The sequence below is a fragment of the Rhinichthys klamathensis genome, unplaced genomic scaffold (genome assembly GCF_029890125.1).
Source record: "Rhinichthys klamathensis goyatoka isolate OS25496 unplaced genomic scaffold, OSU_Roscu_1.1 h1tg000281l_1, whole genome shotgun sequence".
Taxonomy (NCBI): domain Eukaryota; kingdom Metazoa; phylum Chordata; class Actinopteri; order Cypriniformes; family Leuciscidae; genus Rhinichthys; species Rhinichthys klamathensis.
In genome coordinates, this window is record NW_026606800.1 from 2,338,889 (window position 1) to 2,362,273 (window position 23,385).

General features: G+C 37.1%; 3 protein-coding genes across 17 annotated transcripts in view; all 3 read left to right on the top strand.

The window, feature by feature from the left end:
• The window catches only part of mark3b (MAP/microtubule affinity-regulating kinase 3b), a 76,137-nt gene extending 69,537 nt beyond the window's left edge, over positions 1-6,600 (top strand). For 8 of the 15 annotated variants that reach the window (XM_056269103.1, XM_056269111.1, XM_056269107.1 and 5 more), the window contains 2 exons: positions 3,658-3,702; positions 5,500-6,600. In XM_056269103.1, the coding sequence (XP_056125078.1) occupies positions 3,658-3,702; positions 5,500-5,845 (391 nt within the window). In that variant the 3' untranslated portion in view covers positions 5,846-6,600. Of the gene's footprint in view, positions 1-416; positions 498-542; positions 767-3,657; positions 3,703-5,499 lie in introns of those variants that run through there. The other 7 variants (XM_056269112.1, XM_056269108.1, XM_056269104.1 and 4 more) reach the window with 3 other exon arrangements.
• Positions 6,601-8,981: 2,381 nt separating this feature from the next.
• laptm4a (lysosomal protein transmembrane 4 alpha) lies at positions 8,982-13,792 on the top strand. Its single transcript, XM_056269306.1, has 7 exons — positions 8,982-9,226; positions 10,216-10,336; positions 10,530-10,606; positions 11,244-11,366; positions 11,452-11,547; positions 11,622-11,720; positions 12,697-13,792. The coding sequence occupies exons 1-7, from the start codon at positions 9,101-9,103 to the stop codon at positions 12,769-12,771; spliced, it is 717 nt and encodes a 238-aa protein (XP_056125281.1). The 5' UTR covers positions 8,982-9,100; the 3' UTR covers positions 12,772-13,792.
• Positions 13,793-14,254: 462 nt separating this feature from the next.
• On the top strand, positions 14,255-23,232 carry matn3a (matrilin 3a). Its single transcript, XM_056269414.1, has 7 exons — positions 14,255-14,492; positions 15,197-16,210; positions 16,898-17,473; positions 18,407-18,532; positions 22,527-22,625; positions 22,793-22,862; positions 22,938-23,232. The coding sequence occupies exons 1-6, from the start codon at positions 14,336-14,338 to the stop codon at positions 22,846-22,848; spliced, it is 2,028 nt and encodes a 675-aa protein (XP_056125389.1). The 5' UTR covers positions 14,255-14,335; the 3' UTR covers positions 22,849-22,862; positions 22,938-23,232.
• The last annotated feature ends 153 nt before the right edge of the window (positions 23,233-23,385 follow it).

A 23,385-nucleotide genomic window follows, 5' to 3' on the forward strand; every position in this document is an offset into this window, starting at 1 on the left:
ATTAGAGCCTCTTTTTCCATTCACGCCTTTTGTCTTCGAGGAAGGCTGTGTGTTTTTTGCACTGTTAGATAACCTACAGCGTACCGTAATGGGTGCATTTGTTCAATGACAGTATTCTTCAGTCAGCCATGAAACATCCAAACCTCTGGACTTAAATAATGATGTTTTTCTCTCTCTATATATATATATATATATAATTGAATTTTATGAGTGTCTATGATTTATTATAATATTATTTATTATTCCCTACTCATGTTCTTTCCAGGTTTCGTGAGATTTATATAGGTCATCATGAATGTCTGCTGTGTTACATCCCTCAGAGATTCACCTTTAAAAATTAATCTTTTCTGACGATAAGGAAATGAATGCATCCCCTGCGACGCAGTAACAGACTTGCTCTTGGTTGTGTAATTCAGGCCACCCTACTGGGCTCTTAATTTAGCAGCTGACAGATGTGGCGATTGAGAGGTGTTCTTTACAGGATTTCTGGAGTTAAGGTACCAGCATTTCCTGTTGTGACAACCACCCTTTCCTTATTTCAGCCCTCATGCTCCAGAATCCACCTCTAGAAGTAGCAGGATTTTCTGATTCTGATTTTCCAGCTCTTCCTTTTTGACCTACCCAGATGAATTGTTCCTGCAGGTGGTCTTGCAATCCCAGCGCTTTTATTCCCACCAGTGCTGTTATGACTTCAACAGATAAGTTTGCTTTTCGACGGAAAAACTTCCGATTTGAGTAATCCAGAAGTTGGTCAGATGTCCCTTTGAAATGTGTTTAAAGACAGCAACGCTGACTCTTGTTCTTTATAAAGAGAGAACTTCATATATCTTTATACAAATATTTTAGGATATATACAAGTTAAAGTATATTAAAGTTATTGACAGCATCTGTGGCCCATTGTTGATTAACACAGGAAATAAATTGAACTCATTCCTCAGTTTGTAAAAATGCATACAAAATGTGTTCAGTGCTAACCATGAATAAAATGATTTAAAATCACTGCATATTTTAATATTTGAAGTATTATTTATATTTTATTTTAAAGAGGTAGTTCACCCCAAAAAAATGAAATTCTGTCATCATTTACCTTCATCTTCAGAACACAAATAAAGATATTTTCAATGAAATCTGAGAGCTTTCTGTCCCTCCGTTGACAGCTATGCAACTACCACTTTGACTCTCCAAAAAGTTTATAAAGAGATCGTAAAACTAATCCATATGAGTTGAGCGGTTTAGTCCAAATTTTCTGAAAAGACTCGATCACTTTATATGATGAGCAGATTGAATTTAGGCTTTTATTTACATAGAAACCTTCATCAACTCACACATCAGTTGTGGTAAATGGAAGCTCAAGCTCACTTGACGTGCCAGAACCAATGAGGTTCATTCCCCGAAGTGATAAAATAAAACAAAATTCTGTATCAAAATTTGTAGGCAAGACAAGTAGTTTTTTTTTTAGGCATGGGTTACAAACCTGCGCACATATTTTCAAAAGCACATAACTATAGAATCAATTCTTAATGTGCATGTGAACGCTGTCAGCGTAAATCACAGGTTCGCGTTTAAAGTCTGTTTAGAGAGAACGGTGTCATCTTAGCGGCCCCTAATTTAATAACAAATGATCATTTCGACGGAGGTGAATCAATCAAAACTAACTTTAGCTGGAAAATAACATTATTCAAGAACCGCTATAAAGCCAAAACAATCTCTGTTACCTTAAATTATATGTTTATCTCTGTAAAGCTGCTTTGAAACAATCCATTGTTAAAAGCGCTATATAAATGAAGATGACTTAATTTGACTCGTGTGTCATTCTCGAGTTTCGTAATGAGTTGTGTATACTGTCAACTTAGGGATGGAAATCGCTCAGAATTTATTAAAAATATCTGAATTTGTGTTTCGAAGATGAACGAAAGTCTTGAGGGTTCGGAACGACATGAGGGTGAGTAAATGATGACACATTTTCATTTTTGCATAAACTGACCCTTTAAATAAACTATTAAATATTTATATTTACTTTTTAAAAATATTATTTATATTTTATTTAAAATATGTGAAATGTGTTCTCTGCACATTTTATAAGATATTTAAAATATGCACGGATTATAGTGTGTGTGTACTTTTTTTTTTTTTTTTAAGAGATCTTGTTGTATTTAACCCGTAATATTCCTCTCAGTAGTGGCAGGATGCTGCAAGGAAGCGGTCACAGTTTCAGAGGCAGTTTGCCTGTAATAGTTGCCCCATAAGAGCACTTCTCTGCCACCGTCCTCTCCTCTGACTGCTGCACACTGCCCACGCCACTGCATGACCTCTCCTAATCTCTTTTTCATCTTCTCTGCAGAATGGATAATGAATGTTCTCTTATAACTGAATATATCTGTATTTAATGTGATTTGTATTATGTAGCATTAATGTCATAAAAAAGAGAGAGGGTTCAGATGAGTCAGTGGGGAATCTAGCGACCTGTACATGTGACCATACATTTAGAAACAGCCCGTCATATACAGCTGCCTATCAGAAAATAAGCATTTTTATGCTTAAAATTATTTGTGTATGTTTAAAACAAATTTGTCCTTTTCTAAACTGATACATCATGCACTACTATCATTCAAAAGTTTGAGGTCGGAAAGATTTTTTAATATTTTTGAAAGTAGTCTCTTATGCTCACCAAGGTTGCATTTATTTTAAATACACAGTAAAAGCTGCAATATTGTAAAATATTATTACAATTTAAAATAATTTTTCTATTTGAATATATTTTAAAATATAATTTATTCCTGTGATGCAAAGCTGAATTTTCAGCATCATTCCTCCAGTCTTCAGTGTCACATGATCCTTCAGAAATCATTCTAGTGTGCTGATTTGATGCATTTATTTGAAATCTAAATCTTTTGTAACAATTGTCTTTGTAAAATGTCTTTACTGTCACTTTTGAAGTTTGCTGAATGAAAGTATTGATTTTTTTTAACGCACTAAACCCACATTTTTGAACGGTAGTGTACATGTTGGTGAATTGTGATGAATTATTAAATAAAAAGCAACTTTCCCAAAAAAGTAAAGTGTGTCACATGGTTGGGGTAAGCTGTGCCAGCGGCAGTTTTCAGCTTTATTCTCATTTCAGTAGATGGCAGATATCCTAAAATATTCATTAATATGCTAATATATATATATATAAAATATTAACAATTAGCGATATTAATTTCACTGTTCTCAGCTCTCCCTGCCTAGAAGGCAGCTTACCCCCCCATGCACCACATTTTTAAGCAAATGTGCATTTTTAATTATTATTATTAATTGTGCGAAACCCCTTTCTTTTAAATCTTTCTTTCCAGACCGAAATGAGTTCAGTTGTGCCCACTGCATGGAAACTATTTAGAACAGGAAGTTGAATCATAGGCTACAGGAAGGGAATCTTAAATACGCTCTATCTCTCTCCACACAGGTCAACTTTAAGTGCATGTCCAATATTCATCTCCACTTACACAGGAAATTGTATCTGTTGGTGGCGTTTTCTCTATATTGTCTTTGATTTTCTATCTCTTTTGTCCTATGATGTCTGAAACGCTATTGTTTTCTTATCTTTCTTTCCTTTATCAGTGAGTCTCAGATTTGTTTGCCTCTAAACTATTTTTCTCTTTTTCCTCCTGGTTTTTAAAGAGTGCCGGCAGAATGCGATAGAAATGGGAGGTATGAGGACTCAAGGTGAGACAGGACATATGATTTTACAATTCTCAATTTACACCATCATTTCCCATTTTTTGTTTGCGTTCTGGACTTTTAGTCCAGTTTAGGCCTGATATTATTCCACAGACTTAACCCCATTATGTTGGTTGTTGCTGTACAAACATACATAACTGCAATCTGACATAGGCCTAATTCCCTAAAAGCAAATGCTAGATTAATCAGTGAAGCTTATGTGAGTCTCAAAAGGACCAATAAACTCAAAATCTGTTCTGTGAATATCAAAATATTCTTATATGCCATAAAGTGTTTATGCATTGGCAGCTAGTTCTGTTGCTCTGCCTCCTTGTGGCAAGAAGGAAGTACAACAGGATTATTAATGTCCCAGCAATGTTGCTCATACTTGGAGATAGGGGTTTGGTAAAATAGTAACACTAAGTTTAAAATCCTTTAGTTGATTTTGTGGATCTGAGCTTGGAAACATTTTGTAGATGTTTAAAATCATCCCTCATTGACCAGTTAAATGCATATTATTCTTTATATTGTTATATTTTGCACCCTTGAGTTGCTCGTGCACTGTGTCCATATCTCTGCATGATTACTTTTGTGTTCACTGCATGTCAAATGCACTCGGTGGTTCAGTGCATGGTGCGTTTTTACGGAAAACTGGAGAATTTGTACAATAACTTGTTTTTTATATGTTCATGTACACACACCACCTTCACTATGAAGGCCTGAAATGGATGTGAACGCAAACACTTTTGTTGTTTTAATGTTTCAAAAAGTGACCGAATTCATTTCGTAATGCAACGCTCATTGGCATTCTTGACAAAATGGCAGGAATTAGCATAAACTGTCAGATTGTTATCATCACAGTAATCCAAGAACGCACACAAAGATTGGCAAGATATTTTCCATTAACTAAAAAAATCAGTATGATTTTTAGTCATAAGTCTTAATGCTCACCAAGGCTGCATTTATTTGATTAAAAATACAGTCAAAACAGTAATATTATAAAATATATTACAATTTAAAAGAACTGTTGTATTATATTTTAAAATGTAATTTATTTTTGTGATGCAAAGCTGAATTTTCAGCATTATTACTCCAGTTTTCACGTCCCATGATCCTTCAGAAATCATTCTAATATGCTGATTTACTGCCATAGAAAGTTAAAAAACGCATTTACTTGAAATAGAAATCTTTTGTAACATTATAAATGTCTTTACTGTCCCTTTTAAGCACGTTAATGTATCCATGCTGAAAAATATGAATTTCTTGAAAAAAAAAATAGTGTAGGTAATTGAAACCTAAATAAAACTTTTAAAATATATTAACATGAACATTTTCCAAAAGAACAAACTCTTTACTTTAAAAACTCTAAATGATTCAAATTAAACTGATATTAACAATAAAAAAAGTGCGTTTGTTTACTTGCGTACGTTTCTGGCCTTAAAGGGATAGTTCACCCAAAAATGAAAATTCGGTCATCATTTACTCGCCCTCAAGTTGTTCTAAAGCTTTATGAGTTTATTTCTTTTTTGCTGAACACAAAATAAGATATTTCGAAGAATGTTTGCAACCAAACAGTTGTGGGGTCCCATTGACTTCCATAGTATTTATTTATATTTTTCAAGTCAATGGTGCCCTGGTTGCAAACATTCTTCAAAATATCGTATTTTGTGTTCAGCAAAAAAAAAAAAAAAATGGGGTGAACTTATCCCTTTAATGTTGTCATGTTCACACAAGCATCTCTACATACATTCAGGAACCAACCGAATGCATATTTCTCTGATTGAGGTTTCTTCTCTTCTGCAGTCGAAATGTGTCTGGGGATCAGAAAGAGGAACATAAAGACGCCAAACCCCGCTCGCTACGCTTCACCTGGAGCATGAAGACCACCTCCTCCATGGAGCCCACAGAGATGATGCGCGAGATCCGCAAAGTCCTGGACGCCAACAACTGCGATTACGAGCAGCGCGAGCGCTTCCTGCTCCTGTGTGTCCATGGCGACGGCCACGCCGAGAGCTTGGTCCAATGGGAGATGGAGGTGTGCAAACTGCCCCGCCTCTCGCTAAACGGCGTCCGCTTCAAGCGGATATCAGGAACATCCATCGCTTTCAAGAACATCGCCTCAAAAATTGCCAACGAACTAAAGCTGTAAGGGAAAAACACGTCGAAAATGTGAAAAGGCAGCAAAAAGGACTAAGGCACAAAACTAGAGTAATCGAGCTGTACATTCTTTTTGAACAAGTAGCAGATACAAGGATTGTTTTCCTCAAACACTTACAAAGTATGTACTGAAGATATTGTATAGAATCATGCCTTAGGCAATAATTTCCGGCATCTTTGAAGCATTATTAATAATATTATTATTGTTGTTATTGTTGATGTTATTATTATTGTGTAATATTATTTCAAACTGTAGGAAAACAAAATGACAGTTTTATTTCTTTTCTTTTTTTTCTTTTTTGTTTATGCACTACTGCAGTAGGTGCCCTGTGGGGCCAAAAGATTAACACCGGTGACTGAAAAGATGCATCTTAACCAGACAGACAGAAGATTGACGGTTAATCGCTCCAGTATTTCTCTTTATCGTTCCGCCCCTCCTGCCAATACCCTTCTTAAATGCCAAAGCAAATGGCCAATGTTGATTTAGATTAGAAACGTATTTGCACATTTCCCCTTAAAAGCACCAGATGTGCTATCCATCCATTCCTCCACTTTCCCAACCACCTTTTCCTCCTCACCCCAAGATATTCCCACTTGTTGTTTTCTAGTGCTACACACGGCTGAAGATGGCCAGGATCGAGTGCACTTCAGCCGACGGGCTACTGCAATGGAACGTAAAGAACGAGATCGGGAATGTTTTCCTTCCTGGTCCGTTGAAGTATTTAGTTTGTTTCCTTACAAAGTATTTTTTTTTGTTTTTTTGGAAAGGCCTGAGGCGATGACGAAACGGTGTCATTGTAATGTCTTGGCTTTGGCTCCGGCCCCCAGGGCGCACCATAGAGTCAGGCGTGCTGAATCATTCAGCTCAGAACTTTCCCTTGCCATTTCTAGGCGTCAGTATTCACTCCCATCCCTAAGAACCATCGGCACTGTTGTTATTATTTTGTTTTGATGTTTGTTTGTTTTTTGGAATGTAAATAATGTACCTTAGTTTTGCAGCAACAGCATATTGATATACTTTTTTTTTCTTTTTTTTCTAAGTCTGGCTGTGAGTCGGAAACTATGGAAATTAATGTAACTCATCACAGAATAAGGTTAATCAGTGTCTCCATTAAAACAACTGAAAATCAATGATTTGCAGGGTGGCTTTTTTTTTTGGACAGGTTTTACAAGGCTCAATTCAGACATAAATGTTTAAATCACTGGTGAAACATATAATTTATTTTAACAGCTGAAGGACTTTAATACATAACCAAAGACAACCTCTACATGATATACCCCACACAACCACGACGATCATTGCATACTTTGTCCTTTATTGCCCTTTGCATGCAGTCATATTTAAGAGGTTTTATTGGAAGTGAAATGTCCTGTGATTTTTAAGAAGTTTGAGTCATGAAGTTGTGGCCTTAATCTGGATCTTATTACTCTGAGTTTCCAAGCATAAAGTCTTGGTCTGGATCTGGGTCTTAGTTTAAGGTCTCAAGCAAGTCTTTTTCTCCACAAAAGATGATAATTGCCTCAACCACAGGTCAGCATTATTACCATTTTCAAAGAATCCCATAGCTCTAAATTGCAACTTGGCTACTGTAAAAATGAGCTCATGGATTCAAATGAATGCTGCAATAAATACATTAAAATCGACAGCTTGTTTCAAAGCTGGATCTTGGGGGGTCTCGAGCAGTATTTGTTAATGTGGATGCAGGACATTTGTTTACATGGAAATATATATATATATATATAATTGTAGTTTTGTAAAGACATTCATGGCAGTTGGCACAATTTATTTAAAAAAAAAAATTAAACATTCAAAAAACGAATTTAAAAGATCAACAAAACGTATTCAAATATGTCCAAACTTTATATTATTATTAGCGATATTCTCCTAAATATATAACTGGAAACAGAGGAATAGGTGTATAAATCTGTCTAGGGCAAAAAAAAAATCAATTGGCATTTTAGAAGATTATGTTAGCCTGACACACATATGTATATCACCTGATTCCTTATATAATTTCCAGCATCTTATCTATTATATAACAGCTCTTCAAATTCATAAAAGCTTTTCTCAGAAAAGCACACTGCCCTGAACTTCCATGCATCTGTCTACAGCTAGATGGACTCATGCACAGCATCATCCCCCTGTGCGACCCACCAATGCAGTAGTAATTATAAACGCAGTCATGTGTGATTGAACTCTGACCATGTCCCTTTTCCATGCATGATCCGACTAGCCACGCCCCATTTTCCACGGACGATTCGGTAGTGATTCCTTTTCGCCAATCGGTTCAAATGAACAGTTCATTTTTAAAAAGAGCCTGTTCAAAATGAATTAATTTACGCCATTGCGTATTACGTCCCTGACAACCCAGCGTGTATATTTATTTCCATATGTGTGTTAATAGGCTTGTTCGACTTGAACCGGCGCTGCACAGACCGATCAGTGTATGACACCAAAGTACCGCGAGAGTGATTAGAGAGCATACAGCTCCGTATGCTTTTGAAATGCTCTCGCGGTACTTTGATGTCATTAACCGATCGTTCTGTGCAGCGCCGGTTTAAGTCGAACAAGCCTAATAAAACTGTCGTACAATCAAGTGGAAGTCCTCGATATGTTCGAAAGAGTCGGTTCTCGGTTCGATGCGGGGTTTTTATTCAAGCAACATGAAACATAGAAATACAAGTATTAAATATGTATGGCAATATGCATGATACAATACAAAACAAAACAATTGGAAAAACAGACATACAAATACAAGAAAACAGGATGCCAGGGGAGATGATATAGAAATCAGAATAAAAGTGCATTTGGGTATAAAGATATCAAGCAAATACTTAAATCTCACATATTTCTAAAGTCTTGATAGCCTTCTTGTTCACAGAGTCTCAACTACTGTTTACATGCAGCCTTACCTCTGTCAATAAAAACATAAAATTGGGTTTCTGGTTAGAAAACAAATTTTGCCAAAAGGTTTACTCGAGAAAAAATGAAAAAAGTAAAAAAAATCGTTTTCTCAGTCTGATTCAGACCACTTCAAAACTCTTTTGTGAACCGGTTCAACCGATGCATTAAAAAGATTCGACTCAAAAGAACGATTCGTTTCCGAGTCGGGCATCTCTATGTTTTAGCTGTGGTCACGCCCCCATTATTTCTCACCCGTCAGGGGGAGTTTTGCAGAAAGATCGTGCACTGCTGTTGTAACTGCTGTTTTTGATAGAGGAGACTCATTTCGTCTATTTTTTTCTGATGTTTCTTCAAAGCACCGAGAACGACATGCGTTTTAAACCGTCTCGAGACCGACTGTACAGCGCGCGCTGCTGCGGCTGCTGTCACGTGCGGACTGGAACCATCATCCTGGGTACCTGGTATATGGTACGAGGCTTAAAACATTCAATAAATGTCGTGTTGTAGACTTTAACACAACTGAAATATATCTGCAGTCTCCCCCTCTCTTTTCGAGGTGTGTCTGTGCTTTAAAGTGCGTCTGTGTGGATGTTTTTTGGCAAGCAGAGCCGTGTTAGCTCGATGTTTACGACCTCTAGGCTAACTCAATGTTTTGAATTGGAACTATCAACAAACAAGACACGTGAATGAGATTAGACATGTTACATTTATATTAAACGCATTATAAGGATCTTATCTGTCAATTGAAGTAGGACAATGTGATGTGGAGATTATATTTAAGTGTTAATTTATATTATATTTGTAGGTAGCTAACAAGCTAACCGCTAACTGAGGCCTGACGTTGTGTTTACTACACTGTCATTGGGTTGAAATTCAGTTCGTTTATAATTTGCCCGAAATGTGTTTAAAGGAAATTATTTAGAATAATATAGCTATATATATGGCAAGTTATTTAATATATTTTTAAATCAGCTCTATATATTTGTATGTTGAATGTCAACTAGATATTAAAACAAAACAAAAAAAAATCTACTAATTAACGATAATGAAGTGTTGCTTGGCAAGTTTATGAATACTTTTGGATAAAATGGCACTGTTTGCCGACAAAAAAAAATCGCTCTGCCAATCTCAATGGTTAATATTGTAGTAAATCATTGTGTCAAAGCCTGAGTGTTTCCAGAAAACCTGACCCATTGAAGACTGACTGGTTTTTAATAAATGATTTAACTTTTTTTGTTAATTTTATAAGTTACACATATATTCTTAGTAAAAAGTGCAAGACATGTGTTTTAAGACCTTGACTTCTTTAACCTGTTGAATTACAATTACAAAGTGAGTCACATGACAGTGAATCATCTGACTTTCTGTCATATTACACTTTCATTTTTGATTCCAGTGTTATGCCTTACTATCTATGTCATCTATACTTTCTTTGCTAATATAATCTCTGTCCAAAGGTGGTGAACCTGTTGATGGGTATTCTGTTGACTGTGGCAGTTACTCACCCTGAGAACGTCCCTATTGTTGACCTGCAGTATGAGGTTATTGAGCATTACTTTGCGTCAGACAGGATGTCAGGTATTTTATGAGATTTTTCAGTCATTAATACAAATACAATATTTTTGTGCCACATTTATATTTCAATATTTATTTGTATTTAAATGTTTAATTTTTAAAACCTAATTATACTTGTTTGTATTTTGTATATTTTTTTATATTTCTTTCTTTTATTTATATGTTATGTACAACATCTCTTTATTCACCCCTGTAGAGAACGCTTGTGTGGGCTTTGCCATCTCTCTTCTGATGCTCACTATTAGTGCCATGATGGTGTATGGAGCCATTACTGTAAGTTTAAACTTTATATGATTACTATGCCTGGCTATTAGTTTAATATCTGATGTTGAACACAATAAAATGTATTCTTTGGTACTGCAAATAGGGATGTCATGATGCACATATACTAAGGACTTAAACATGGTAAACGTTCTCTGACTTTTAAAGGCAATACACTGAATTTCATCCATACTATCAATGCGGAGTAAGTTGGGTTAATGTATTGTGAGAATAATGCATTTCATCATTGTGTTCATCTGTATTTCACAGTCTTGCTTGATGTCATCTTTAAAAAACAGGTTGGATCTGTGAGCATTTGTTGCTGTCACAGTCATTTGCCATACCTGAGCTTGTTACCTCGAGTGAGCATTTAACTGTGTTTTAGACCCTGAGTATCCTCTGACCGCAAATGTTAGGCCTTATAGGCAGTGAAATGCTGTTCCAGTAGAGTCACAGCCTTGTCAGATCTGCTAATAGCTCCCTTTCCATTTTAGGCATTCTCCAAGTTCTCTTAGTTATTCAGCACAGCTCCTTTTATTTGCTCAAACTGGATGATTCAGTATTCCCTGGAGTCTTACAGGTTTGCATCAGCATTAAAATGGTGAGAAACAGTCTTATGACATGACTGTTATTTTCCCCTCTGGCACAGAATCGTGACGGCTGGCTCATCCCGTTCTTTTGCTACCAGCTGTTTGACTTTGCACTGAGCTGCCTGGTGGCCATCAGCTCCCTCACGTACTTGCCTAGAATCAAGGACTACCTGGACCAGCTGGTCAGTCTACCGCCTGTCTGTCGCAAGCCTCTGCCGCTAGAAACTCATTTAAAAACATTTAACCTAAAATCTCTGTCTCTTTTAGCCGGACTTCCCTTACAAAGACAACCTGCTCTCTCTGGACTCCAGCTGTCTCCTTCTGTTTGTGCTCATCTTTTTTGCCATTCTCATCGTCCTCAAGGTAGATATATGAGTCCGTACATATTTTATTTATAAGATCCAGGTTACAGACTACTAATGTGTTTTTTTTTACAGGCCTATTTGATCAACTGTGTGTGGAACTGCTATAAGTACATAAACAACAGGAACACTCCAGAGATTGCCGTCTATCCTGCTTTTGAGACTCCCCCTCAGGTATGTCCATCTTAACAGAGTTCCCAACTTCCTGAACCTAGGCTACTTTGAGTTGAGTAGATGATATTATATACAACAACACTACACCATTAACAGGCATTATACAATCTGATGAAATGTAACATTCTAAAGTAAATAGGGTTTATCACTTTACATTATTCTGATGAAAAACATGGTTGTCTTTGCCTCTGAAACGTCTTTCTCTTGTTTTTCAACACCTTGCTCCATTGTAGCTTATAACGCCAGCTTTTTGCAATCCAAACCTCTTCACGAACAAATTCCACTTTTAATATTTTTGTCAATTTTGCCATTTCATTAACGGCATTTTGTTTTTGTCTTATTAGAATATTTTCTTTTTTTTGTTTTTTTTTTGTGCAAATTAAAATCTGTTATTTTAGTATTATTTATCTACTATATAAATACTAATTTGTATACTATATAAACTGCATTTACTAATAATTTGAATTTTAAAATATTTTAATTGTAGTTAAAATTTTGCTCATTTTGTTGTGTGCTTTTGTCATTTTTATTAGTTTTTAGTTTTTCTTAATTTATTTTTATTTCAGTTTTAGGTCGAGTAATTTTAGTACTTTAACTTATTTATTTCACTTAGTTGTCAAGAGAACATTTCTCATTTTCATTTAAGTTTTTCATCTAATATTTATATTTTATTAAAATGATGTTCAATAGTTTTAGATAATAATACTGATCCGTACAGTGATTTAATTTTTAGCATCCTAATATCATCTCTCATTAGTTATATCCAAATACACCGTTACACACTGTTACAGTAGATGGCACTCTTTGCCTCTGAAAGGGCTTTTGAGCAATGGTTTTCTGGACTCCTTAACAGACCAGCAGCTGTACAGTTTTTTTTTTTTTTGCTTGTTACCAAAGGAAAGTGTGCTGTGTGGTTTTGTTCAGGTAAACGACCTCAGACTGGCCTTATTTTAATGGTGTCTTCTTTTTATCATAGTACATCCTTCCCACCTATGAAATGGCCATGACAATGCCAGCGAAGGAGCCACCTCCTCCTTACATGCCAGCTTGAATTCCCCTGACTGGGTTTCGTCAGTAAAAGCCAGTGCAGACTCCCATCTTTGCCTTTCGATTCTGCCTTCCATCCCAACAGTTGGAGGGCGTTTAGACTCCCAGCATCCACTCATCACATCAGCAGCTTAGACTTACCCATGACTATTTCTTTCGCATGACTCTTGTAACAGCTCGTCACTGCAGATCTATTTTTGTAAAACTATAGGAAAACAGTTGAAGCGGCACAGTGTTGGGGAAGAGATCGTTTGTGGCAGGATTTATTTTTAATTACTTAGTGTTGTATCTGAGATATGAAATGCCATTCTCTTTTGTGGACATCATGACTCGGGCTCTGCAATAAATTGTGCTTATGACAGAATTATATAGTTAACTGATAGTCAATCACTAATGAAATGATTCTGAGATGGGGCAGATCATCTAAAATGACGTTTTTACCAATGAAAGCTTTCACTTTACCTGCCACCGTGAGATCTTTATTTTTCCATGCTTTTCAATGCTATATTTTGTTCCTGATGTCTTAGTAGAGGATGTTTTGTGAAAATCAACATTGACTGGGTACTTGCATTTAAAATCACCACCCTTGGCTAATAAATCTGTTTTGCTAGATTAAAAATGTTTAGACAATCCAGTGTGATGGTTAAAATATATATTTTTTCCATTGTGTACTTTTATTTGTGGACGTAGGACTTTCATCCTTTCAAAAGTGAAAAAGCTCAAAGCACTTTTTATCTTGTTTATATAATTTGTGCGTGTGTGTGTGTGTTTGTTTGTTTTCCATCCATTGAACCATTGTGCACCATCATGTAAGCAGCTGTCACAGTGATCTGTTGTCATGGTAATGCTGGTTAACACACAAGAGGAAACTTTCCTCACATGAATGACAATGATTTAGAATTAAAAAAGAAAACTGCTAGTGTTGTATAAATCAATGGATGCATGTTATTTTATTTCGTGGTCCGTTTCTTTTCTTGTACATGTTCTGAATCTAATTACTTCAATAAACGTTTCAAAACATTGAATCTGCTATCAGAGTTTTTATCTACAATGAACATTTGGTTCATTAGTATTACTCAATTTGCCCTCTTACGTGTAAATGTAAAATATGTGATTAGAATAACTGCCAATGTTTTGCATCCTTTATGAGTGACAGGGGTGGGGAACCTTGGTCCTGGAGGGCCACTCTCCTGCAGAGTTTAGTTCCTACCCAAATCAAACACAACTGAACAAGCTAATCAATATCTTCAGGATCACTAAGGCTACACTTAGGTGAGTTTTTTTCAGGGTTGGAGCTAAACTCTGCAGGACAGTGGCCCTCCTGGACCAAAGTTCCCCACCCCTGCTTTATGAGGTCTATTGTGCAATCTTATAATATGTGTAATTCAGATTCCTTGTAATTTGAGGTGGGGCTCCCCCTCCTTTATTTGGATTGGACAAAAATCTGACGCGTTTCTTTTCAACCCTTTAAATGTGCGGTCTAGGATGCTGTCAGAAGCATACTGGTGTCGGTTAGATGAGAGGACCGCACACAAACCTGAAGCAGACTTGAGAAGAACGCGGAAACAATGAAGTCCTTCATTGGGAGTTTGGTATATTGCTTCTCTCTTTTGCTGGTGGATCTCTGTGAATCCTATGACCTTAACAATCCATCCTACATTTTGGCCCAAAGTTATGCACAAAGAAGAAATCATGCGCTTCCACACCGGACATTGAACCCAGCAGGTAGGTTTCTGAACTTAAACCACTATGTTAGTTCCAACTGACATGTTTGACTAAGTTATGTACTATTTACATTTTCAGTGTTTGCGTTGTATCTTAAACTGCATCACAGCAATGGAACATTTATGGTTTCATTATTTTACTAGATGCATTACAAAAAAATATTTACATAACAGTATGTAATTCATAGTGAAATGCACAATGTTAGAAATATATTTAGTGCATTTATAATAGCAAATGTGAAAATAAAATGCATCCACATTTAAGCATTGAAGGGCTAGTTCACCCCAAAAATAAAAATAAATGTCTTCATTTACTCAACCTGTATGTCTCTTTCATCTGTGGCACACAAGAACATTTTCTGAAAAATGTCCTCACTGTTTCTTTTGTCCAATCATTCAGTCAATGGGGTCAATGAAAAATATTTTGTGTTACACAGAAGAAAGAAATGCATACAGGTTTAGAATCACATGAGGGTGAGTAAATAATGACTGAATATTTTTGTGCGAACCATCCCTTGTATATGCATAAAAAAGTGCATGAATGCTACAGAAAAAAAGCATTCGTGGGATACAGTGGCATGTATTTCAAATGTTTAACAATGAGAAATTGGGGCATGTATTGCAAACAATGCCAATTGTATTTGTTTGACTGACGTTCTGTTTGCCTAATTTCCTGTTCCTCTTCAACCTTCTGATGGTCCGTAGTGTACAGGACTAAGTACTGGTTAGATGGACCTGATCGCCCTCACAAACAGAGGAGGAGGATTTTGCCCCATCTTATCCCAGTAGGTTATCCAGGACCCACAGCTCCTTCTCAGCTCACAGTTTATGACTGGCTCAAAGACATACCAACCACAAAAGTTTATAGTACAAATAAAGACCAATCCCCACCTGTGGCAATCAAGCAGCTGAAAGGTGAATGGGCGCCAATAGTTTGTCGAAAAGTTCAATATCCAGAACAAACAGTTGTAGTTACAGGAGAATCAGGGGAAAAGACAGGTGTTTCAGTGGTGGTTCCACAACAACAGTATTCAGGTCCAGAGAAATCAGTGGTTCAGTCAACAAATAACCAACCGACCTTTTCGGCAATTGCTCCTGAGACAGGTTTTCAGCCATCAAAGACACATTCCTTGACTTTGGCAGGCAAACAATCTTTGAATCTCTCCCTGCCTCGGGAATCCATGCCACAATCCTTGTCAAAATTGGCACAAGAACCTTATTCACAAGGCACCTCACCCCAATACCTTCCAACCACTACCATGACACCAGAGGCATATCCTCAAAGTACCTTCTTCGAATCCCTGCCGACATCCACCCTTACACCAGAGACATACTCCCAGAGCACCTTATCCCAACCCATGCCAAAGTTCACCTATACTGAAAGGCCAAATCCTCAAAGAATCCCACCCCAATCAGTCACACTAGAGCCGGATGCCCAAGGCGCCTTCCCCGAATCCCTGCCAACATCCACACTGACATCAGAGACCAATCCCCGAAGCGCTTCACCCGAGTCTGTGCCAATGTCCACTCATAGATCAGGGCCATATTATCAAAATATCCCATCCCAATCTCTGTCAACATCCAATCTGACACAAGAGGCACATCTTCAGACCGTCCCACCACAGTTCTCACCAATGTCCAATGAGCCACAAGAATCACTACCAGAGGCACCAGGCAGGATTATTACCCACGGCAGGATAGCCATCACAGGGTCGACAGGTATAATTCCATGAATAATTCTACTGCTTGGTTTAACCCTCCATCTATTCATGCAGGGGTGTCCAATCCTGCTCCTGGTGGGACAGTGTCCTGCCCTTTAGATCCAACCTGCCCCAACGTACTTGCCTGAAAGTTTTCAGTAATCCTGAAGACTATGATTAGCTGGTTCAGGTGTCAATAAGGATTGGAGCTGAATTCTGCAGGACAGTGGCCCTTCAGGGGTAGGATTGGACACCTTTTACATAAAAGCAGTAGGGATCTTAAGGGTTCTTTGTTTCAAAGGTGGATGAAGCAAAATGACATTAAGGGGCCGATTATTTGTTCCTTATTTCTGGCTTATTCCTATTGTAGGGCATCTTACAGATCAGAAAATGTGACCTTTCATATTCCAGAAGTATTCTAGTATTCCAGTGTGTTGAAGTATGTCATTTTGCTGAGGTCCAAAGGGATATTTTAAAAGCGACCACACTCAATATTTGTTAACTGACTAATCTAATCTAACTGTTTGCATGCAAAGTATATGCTTTACTCATATTTACCATTCCAATGGGTCAAACCATATACCATCAACTCTAAATCTGGTTGTTGTACTAATCCTTTAATGGACTAAAACACCAGTCTTCATTATATCATATAGACATTGAGTAACGCAACTTCTAAAGTGCTTAATTTTTACTGAACTCTCAGCAACAGATTCACAGTGTAGGAGCCGCCCGTTGGACCTGGTCTTCATCATTGACAGCTCACGTAGCGTGCGTCCAGGTGAGTTCGAGAAGGTCAAGATCTTCCTGGCTGACATGGTGGACACTCTTGATGTTGGGCCCGATGCCACACGTGTCGCAGTGGTGAACTACGCCAGCACTGTCAAAATTGAGTTCCTGCTGAAAAACCATCTTACGAAGGACACTATAAAGCAAGCCATCAACCGCATTGAACCCTTGGCAGCAGGAACCATGACTGGTATGGCCATCAAGAAAGCCATGGATGAAGCCTTTACTGAAAAGTCAGGTGCGCGGCCTAAATCGAAGAACATTTCAAAGGTTGCCATCATTGTCACCGACGGACGTCCTCAAGACCAAGTCGAGGAGGTTTCGGCTGCAGCACGGGCATCAGGGATTGAGATTTACGCCGTTGGAGTGGACAGGGCTGACATGGGGTCACTGAAGCTCATGGCCAGCAATCCACTTGAGGACCATGTGTTCTACGTGGAGACCTACGGTGTTATTGAGAAGCTCACCTCGAAGTTTCGGGAGACGTTGTGCGGTAGGGTTAATGCAAAAAAAAGGGGAGATGGGGCTCTCTTTTTTTCTTTTTTACAGGATCTCAATCCTTGGGAGTGGGTGATGATTCATTCTCTGGAAACCAGTTGGCTCTGAACACCAAATTAAAAAAAGTAATTTTCATCAGACATAAAAACAATTCAACATACATTGTGATCATTTGGCATTAGAATTTTTCAAGGTGATTATTGTGTTTTCCAGAAGTTTGAATCGTCAGATCGCAACACATTCTGAAGGAAATCTTTCTTTAGTATGTGAGTGCTGATAAAGTCCACCGATCATTCAAAGAAGCATTCTTCTAAGTTTGGCTCATTTGAATGCTTTGAATCAGCTAATATATGTGCTTTGCATCCTATTTTTGTGGAATGAAGGTCTTGGAATGGAATGCTTTTGAAATTTAATATTGTCAATGTCTTTTCACAATTGTTGTTAGACTAGTGTACTTCAAGTATGTTTTTTTTATGGAAACCTCAGATAATTGAGAGCTTTGAATATTTGACTGACTGTTTGTGGATAATTAAAATTGTTTGTCTTTTTCAGGAAGAGAGTCGATCTTTTGGACATTAAAATTGCTCAATCAAGTGCTGCGCTAGAAAAGTGCTTGCTAGTTATGCCTTCAGAGATTACAAACAAATTGCTTAGTGCAGCTGTCAGCCATCACCATAACATATTGATATAAATGCTAAATGCTATGCAAACTAAGGGCATCAAATTTGCTGAGTAATTTTATCACATAAGAGCCAATAAAAGTCCCATAAAGTTTCCAGTGAGTCTTTAGGGACTTTACAGATATATTGAACTATCTTTTTCCCCCCCACCAAAAAAGCTAGATGTAATAAAATCCAGGCAGTTGCCCATGAACTTAATCTTGCTAGAGTGGCTCATCACTCAGTCGAGTAATGAAAGCTTGTTCCAGGTATGGACGCCTGTGCCATGGGACATCACTGTGAGCACATATGTGTCAGCAGTGGCTCCTCCTTTTACTGCAAGTGTCGGAAGGGCTATATTTTGAACGAAGACCAGAAAACATGTTCCCTAAAACGTAAGAGCCAGAAGATTATGCTAACTGCTTTACTTTAGATTTTGAAGACATACTTAGTACAAACATATTTGATTTTATTTAACCGTGACTAATTTCAGCTCAATAATAGAGAATGCTTACATTGCGACAATACTTGCAATTCTATTTGACTAACCTGTTTAGCTAGCAATTGCTTGCCAGCTTTTTACAAGTGTTCTGATTGTATTACTTGATATCATATGATGGCAGTCTATGATTCATTTATCGTATTGTGTGTGCTAAGTTACAGGTTACATGAAGATGTTCCAAAACCTAGTGAGCTGCTTTGCTGTTTACTGCCTACATGGGCAAAAGATGTTAACATGCTAAGCTAACAAAGCAAATTTCCAATAAGCAGAAAAGCAAATGTTTGTTAAAGTCGTCTATTTTATTGACTGGGCTGCTGCCTTAGATTTAGGTGAAAATTATGTATTTTAGAAGGCAGCATAATCTTGTTGTGGCTGATGTTTTGGAACAGCATTTGTGCCTTAAAATGCTTTGGGCAGGTCATTAGGTTTTGGAACAGAGCTGTAATTTAGTTATGTGTGTGCAATGTAACATTATTTTCTCACTTAGTTAGCAGCTGAATTCTAGCCACTAATTCAACCCATGCAAAATCACTGTTGAATTACCGTGGACTTTCCTGTTCTGTACTATTCCGTTGCCAGAACAGTACAGCAATAACATCAGTGTCAGTGTTGCTGTAAATCTGAGACAGATGACAAACCATAGCTAATTTATTAGAGGCAGATTATATTTCATATGGGGCCAATGGAGCAGATTGCATAGAGGTCTGCATCTTGACTTGAAAATGCCTGGAAATTTTGCTTGACTTTTTCAGTAAAACAAGACACATTTATTTGAAAAACAACATTGCATACAATATCAAGACTCATTTTAACAAGTTGTATCTTGAATATAAGTGTATTTTGTCTTACTGCAATTTTTACTTAAAATGAGTGAAAAAAAAATCTGCCAGTACAGTAAGGCAAAATGCACTCGTATCAAAAATACAGGCTTTGAAAATAAGTCTTAATATTTAATGCAGTCTTGCTTCTTAAGTAAATTTGGGTATTTTTTATATGAAATAGAAAAGCTGAAAAGAAATACTCACACAAGAATAGGATTGTATGCAGTGTGAAGTTCAATTTCATTGAAGATGTTAGTATTGAATTAGTTTATTGAGACGGTAAGCTTGGCAGTGCTATGATGACATTGTCCACTCGTTGTTTGAATACCCAAACCCTGCAATGTAAAAATCCCTGATGTTTTACTTTTACCGTGCACAGCATTGTCAGTGTTTATGTCCTATGGCTTATTCCAGATATGGATGCCTGTGAAATTGGACACAGCTGTCAACACATTTGTGTGAGCAGTGGCGACTCTTATCACTGCAAGTGCCGCTCAGGCTTTGTCTTGAACGATGACATGCAAACATGCTCCATTAGAGGCGCTGGTGCTTACGGGCTTGGTGAAAGTGTACACAGGGGTGACCAAAACAGAAGGAATGATGGCGACCAAAATGGTGAAGGTAGTGCTAGTGAGTTACGATCAGAAATGACTATGACTTTATTCATGCCATTTCGTGATCTGGAAATCAAATCGAAATTCAATCAAACGATTAGAAGTAGTTTGTGATCCGACTGCTATTGGATATAAATATTATTTGAACAAAAAGTTCTTAAAATTGTAACTTTGCAGCAATGTGTCCCAATAGGGTTGGGCGATATGACCAAATTCTTATTTCGCGTTGTGAGAAATGAATTTCACGATAACGGATATGATATAGCTATTTTGTGCTATCTAATTTATATGATTAAAATAAGCAAATTACAAATAATAGGAAAAATACAATAAAACTAAAATATGAGTTAAACTAATTAATTCAGTTTTTAAGGTAAATTGGTTTATTTAACATGTAGTTAGAATTAGTACAGAAATGTAATAATCAAATGTAAAAAAAAAAATTATAATATTGCAGTCTTTACTGCATTAATAAAATATAAATGTATTCTTATTAAAGCTAAAAACAAGTTATTGAGTCAAGAGCAGTAAGTTATTCTCTCTTTTGTTTGATTCACATTAATGACACAGAGCAGCAGGTAACGGTTTATTAGGCTGCTGTCACTTTAAGACCAAACGCACAGGGGTGCGTTTCCCGAAAGCATCGTTAGCCAACTATGGTCGCAAGTTCCGTCGTTACCAATAGAGTTCAATGGGATTTGCGACCAACTTGCGACCATAGTTGGCTAACGATGCTTTCGGGAAACGCACCCCAGATCCATTATACTGATACACATCCGGTTTACACCCAACTGTTTACTTTCCTTGAGACATAACCAGCTGTGTTTACATGAATGCACCACACGACGGGCATTTTGACATAATTGCGTGCGTATTCGACCATTCAAGCGCAATAAGACGTGAAAGAGAACTGAATTCGTGATCGCCACCTGAGAGAGCTTTCTGTGTGCGCACTTTAGCGGTGTGACAGTCATCCTTTTCAGGATGTATTGCGCTTATAACTCTTTTTAACATCAAGCACGTCCCACTGTTTAAACTCTCATTCATGCATTTCATCACTCTGAAGTGTCAATAGTGCTAATGCATACCGCGATATACCCGATATAGCAAAATCTCCAACGATGAACGATATATATCGTCATACCGCCCAGCCCTATGTCTCAATGGATATTCTGAAAGTCAAGTAGAAAAACATAATCCCGGACCTATTGGCCATCGCTATGGCTTATTTCAGGTGCGGATGTCTGTGCGTTGGGCCACGACTGCCAACACACTTGCGTCTCCAGCGGTTCTTCCTATTACTGCACGTGTCCCCCTGGCTTTGTCTTGATGCAGGACACAAGATCATGCTTCAAAGCCAGTGATGCTGATGGTAGTGCCAGTGAGTCTTCTGTTTCAGACCTTCATAAATGGTATTATCATCATACCATTTTATGATAGGTTTCTTTAGCCAGCTGAGGATTATATAAATATGTTTGTTGTTAAAAATGTAATATTCTTTTAAGAAGAATCGAATAGTCCTATTTTCTTGTATGTGTTGCTGAGGTTTGTTAGCTTCAGGGCTCTAGAGTTTTAACTTATTGCAGGTCTGGACTACTGTGCGCTGGGTCATGAATGTGATCACATTTGCGTCAACGATGATTCTTCCTATCATTGTGAGTGCCGGCAGGGTTTTGTGTTGCAAGAAGACAAGAAAACATGTTCCAAAAAACGTAAGAGCTCAACCATGTGTTTTCTGCACTTGATTTATACTTATAACAAATGGTTAAATAATTGCACTGAATGCAATAGATGTAGAAAATAGCACCAAACAACCACCGCTTAAAACATTATTCTCTTTGTGGTGGTGGTGGTGCATATGGCTTTGAAATATGTGTTGGGCAATGCCTAACACACACATATACTGGTCAAAAGTTTAGAATTATTCAGATTTTTTTATGCTTTAAAAGAAGTATCTTATTCTCACCAAGGCTATCAAAAATACAGTAAAAAAAATAATATTGTGAATTATTTCTACAGTTTAAATAACTGTTTTCTATTTGAATATGTTATAAAATGTAATTTATTCCTGTGAAGGCAAAGCTGAATTTTCAGCATCATTACTCCAGTCTTCAGTCACATACAGAAATCATTCATTAAAATAAATTGGGAAACATAAGCTTCATCTGTCAGTGTCTTATAATTTCTGACATGTTGAGTCAGTTGAACACTGATTCAACATCGATGTAAACCCATAATATGTAACACTCTCACAATGTTGTGAGAAATTCAGAAATGAACAACATTGCATAAACTGTGTTGCACAGTGTTACATAGTTGCTAAAAGACTTTATGAAATAACTTTCACTTTGGAGTTGGGGGTAGATAATTTGCTCTGTAATTATTACCCTTAATTCAAATCACCCTTTGCGAGGTATTTCCGTGATATTTCTTGTTTGACTGTGATGTGAAGAGGTGAAGGTGGAGATTGTTCAGGACCCTTGCATGTGTGAGGCCCGACTGGCTTTCCAGAGGCAGACACAAACCTCCCTACAGGACCTCAACGCCAAAAATATCCTTTCTGTCTTAGTGGAACTACATTTCCCATAATGCACTGCAAGTTGTTCCTCTTAAATCAATAATTCACCCTGAAATGTCAATTCTGCCATCTTTTTTACTTCCATGTTTGTTTCTGGAAATGTTGCCATTTAAACCCTTTAACCTTAACAGCCGTTATACTTGCTGCTGTCACAAGAAAGGTCGAGCAAATGGAAAACATGCTGGGACGCATGTAACGGAGCAACTATTGGTGAGATGTGATTCTCTGACATGATTTTGATGGATTTTATATTCAAATCAGTCTTACTTTACTTCTGTTCATCAGGGTCCGCACGTGATCATCAGCAAAGCTTCATCACAGGCCACAGTGATCTCATGAACCTCTTTATGGCTTCAAAACACCTGGAACACAGTTTCACATGTTCACAGATCACTGAAAAGTCCCAGAAATGATTATTAATTGTGTTCGAATATAAATGAATATTAAATAATGCAAGATGTATTGATTGTGTAGGATGTGAAATTATGTGCTTTTGCTCTCCAGAAATGGATAGTAGAAATCTTTTCATTTAAATAGACTAAATTATGCAATCTATTGTAATCTGTTTTGCTTTTTATCCTTATCTAAGGTGTAATTTGTTTGTATTGCCCATATTCATGTCAAATATAATTTTCAAAATTATTATTGTTTAATCTTATGTAGACTCTCAAGTACAAATAAAGACATACTGTAATCTACAATATTTATAATCAAGCAATTTAATCAATAGTAT

Coding starts and splice junctions, on each gene's coding strand:
- laptm4a (XM_056269306.1), top strand. CDS start 9,101: ATGTTTCTTCAAAGCACCGAGAACGACATGCGTTTTAAACCGTCTCGA. Junction 10,607..11,243: donor TGGTGTATGGAGCCATTACT/GTAAGTTTAAAC, acceptor CCTCTGGCACAG/AATCGTGACGGCTGGCTCAT. Junction 11,367..11,451: donor AGGACTACCTGGACCAGCTG/GTCAGTCTACCG, acceptor TGTCTCTTTTAG/CCGGACTTCCCTTACAAAGA.
- matn3a (XM_056269414.1), top strand. CDS start 14,336: ATGAAGTCCTTCATTGGGAGTTTGGTATATTGCTTCTCTCTTTTGCTG. Junction 18,533..22,526: donor GAAAACATGTTCCCTAAAAC/GTAAGAGCCAGA, acceptor TGTGATGTGAAG/AGGTGAAGGTGGAGATTGTT. Junction 22,626..22,792: donor ACAGGACCTCAACGCCAAAA/ATATCCTTTCTG, acceptor CAGCCGTTATAC/TTGCTGCTGTCACAAGAAAG.